The sequence below is a fragment of the Petromyzon marinus genome, chromosome 84 (assembly GCF_048934315.1).
Source record: "Petromyzon marinus isolate PM22_M1 ecotype Great Lakes invasive population chromosome 84, UKy_Petmar_22M1.pri1.0, whole genome shotgun sequence".
NCBI lineage: Eukaryota > Metazoa > Chordata > Hyperoartia > Petromyzontiformes > Petromyzontidae > Petromyzon > Petromyzon marinus.
The window spans coordinates 58-2500 of NC_133749.1; the positions used below are offsets into that span (position 1 = coordinate 58).

Genomic DNA, 2443 nt, shown 5'->3' on the forward strand with positions numbered 1-2443 from the left:
CGACCCCCGTAACCCCTCTACCCTGTAACCCCGTGACCCCGCGCCCCCGTAACCCCTCTACCCTGTAAACCCGTGACCCCGTGACCCCGCGCCCCCGTAACCCCTCTACCCTGTGACCCCGTGACCCCGCGCCCCCGTAACCCCTCTACCCTGTGACCCCGCGACCCCGTGACCCTGTGACCCCGCGACCCCGTGACCCCTCTACCCTGTAAACCCGTGACCCCGTGACCCCGCGCCCCCGTAACCCCTCTACCCTGTAAACCCGTGACCCCGTGACCCCGTAACCCCTCTACCCTGTGACCCCGCGACCCCGTGACCCTGTGACCCCGCGACCCCGTGACCCCGCGTACCAGCCGGATGGGCCTGATGGTGGCGAAGTCTCCGCGGTTTCTCTGCTGCTGATGGTGGAGGTGGTGGGGGGCACGGTGGGGGGGCCCCCCACCAACGGGGCCCCCCCCCCTCGGACGCACCCACGACCTGGCCCCCCTCGCTGGGCCTCTCCTGTGGGGGGGGGGTGGGGAGAGAGGGAGGGGGGAGGGGGGGGCAGAGACACGCGGGGGGTGTGATGGGTGGGGGTGTGATGGGTGGGGGTGTGATGGGTGGGGGTGTGACGGGTGGGGGTGTGATGGGTGGGGGTGTGACGGGTGGGGGTGTGACGGGTGGGGGTGTGACGGGTGGGGGTGTGATGGGTGGGGGTGTGACGGGTGGGGGTGTGACGGGTGGGGGTGTGATGGGTGGGGGTGTGACGGGTGGGGGTGTGACGGGTGGGGGTGTGACGGGTGGGGGTGTGATGGGTGGGGGTGTGACGGGTGGGGGTGTGACGGGTGGGGGTGTGACGGGTGGGGGTGTGATGGGTGGGGGTGTGACGGGTGGGGGTGTGACGGGTGGGGGTGTGATGGGTGGGGGTGTGACGGGTGGGGGTGTGACGGGTGGGGGTGTGACGGGTGGGGGTGTGATGGGTGGGGGTGTGACGGGTGGGGGTGTGACGGGTGGGGGTGTGACGGGTGGGGGTGTGATGGGTGGGGGTGTGACGGGTGGGGGTGTGACGGGTGGGGGTGTGACGGGTGGGGGTGTGATGGGTGGGGGTGTGACGGGTGGGGGTGTGACGGGTGGGGGTGTGACGGGTGGGGGTGTGACGGGTGGGGGTGTGACGGGTGGGGGTGTGATGGGTGGGGGTGTGACGGGTGGGGGTGTGATGGGTGGGGGTGTGACGGGTGGGGGTGTGATGGGTGGGGGTGTGACGGGTGGGGGTGTGACGGGTGGGGGTGTGACGGGTGGGGGTGTGATGGGTGGGGGTGTGACGGGTGGGGGTGTGACGGGTGGGGGTGTGACGGGTGGGGGTGTGACGGGTGGGGGTGTGACGGGTGGGGGTGTGATGGGTGGGGGTGTGATGGGTGTGACGGGTGGGGGTGTGATGGGTGGGGGTGTGATGGGTGGGGGTGTGACGGGTGGGGGTGTGATGGGTGGGGGTGTGACGGGTGGGGGTGTGATGGGTGGGGGTGTGATGGGTGTGACGGGTGGGGGTGTGACGGGTGGGGGTGTGACGGGTGGGGGTGTGATGGGTGGGGGTGTGACGGGTGGGGGTGTGATGGGTGGGGGTGTGACGGGTGGGGGTGTGATGGGTGGGGGTGTGATGGGTGTGACGGGTGGGGGTGTGATGGGTGTGTGATGGGTGTGACGGGTGGGGGTGTGACGGGTGGGGGTGTGACGCGTGGGGGTGTGACGGGTGGGTGTGACGGGTGGGGGTGTGATGGGTGGGGGTGTGATGGGTGGGGGTGTGATGGGTGGGGGTGTGATGGGTGGGGGTGTGATGGGTGGGGGTGTGATGGGTGGGGGTGTGACGGGTGGGGGTGTGACGGGTGGGGGTGTGACGGGTGGGGGTGTGATGGGTGGGGGTGTGACGGTGGGGGTGTGACGGGTGGGGGTGTGATGGGTGGGGGTGTGACGGGTGGGGGTGTGACGGGTGGGGGTGTGATGGGTGGGGTGTGATGGGTGTGATGGGTGGGGGTGTGATGGGTGGGGGTGTGATGGGTGGGGGTGTGACGGGTGGGGGTGTGACGGGTGGGGGTGTGACGGGTGGGGGTGTGACGGGTGGGGGTGTGACGGGTGGGGGTGTGACGGGTGGGGGTGTGACGCGTGGGGGTGTGATGGGTGGGGGTGTGATGGGTGGGGGTGTGACGGGTGGGGGTGTGACGGGTGGGGGTGTGATGGGTGGGGGTGTGACGGGTGGGGGTGTGACGGGTGGGGGTTGACGGGTGAGGGTGTGATGGGTGTGATGGGTGGGGGTGTGATGGGTGGGGGTGTGACGGGTGGGTGTGATGGGTGGGGGTGTGATGGGTGGGGGTGTGACGGGTGGGGGTGTGATGGGTGGGGGTGTGATGGGTGTGACGGGTGGGGGTGTGATTGGTGGGGGTGTGACGGGTGGGGGTGTGACGGGTGGGGG

General features: G+C 70.6%; 1 protein-coding gene across 1 annotated transcript in view; it reads right to left on the reverse strand.

Annotated features, from left to right (window-relative positions):
- Positions 1 to 293: 293 nt before the first annotated feature.
- The window catches only part of LOC142907887 (uncharacterized), a gene marked incomplete at its 3' end in the record, with an annotated part of 15281 nt that continues 13131 nt past the window's right edge, over positions 294 to 2443 (reverse strand). The window contains exon 3 of the mRNA XM_076057789.1: positions 294 to 501. Within this exon, the coding sequence (XP_075913904.1) occupies positions 294 to 501 (208 nt within the window). The remainder of the gene's footprint in view (positions 502 to 2443) is intronic.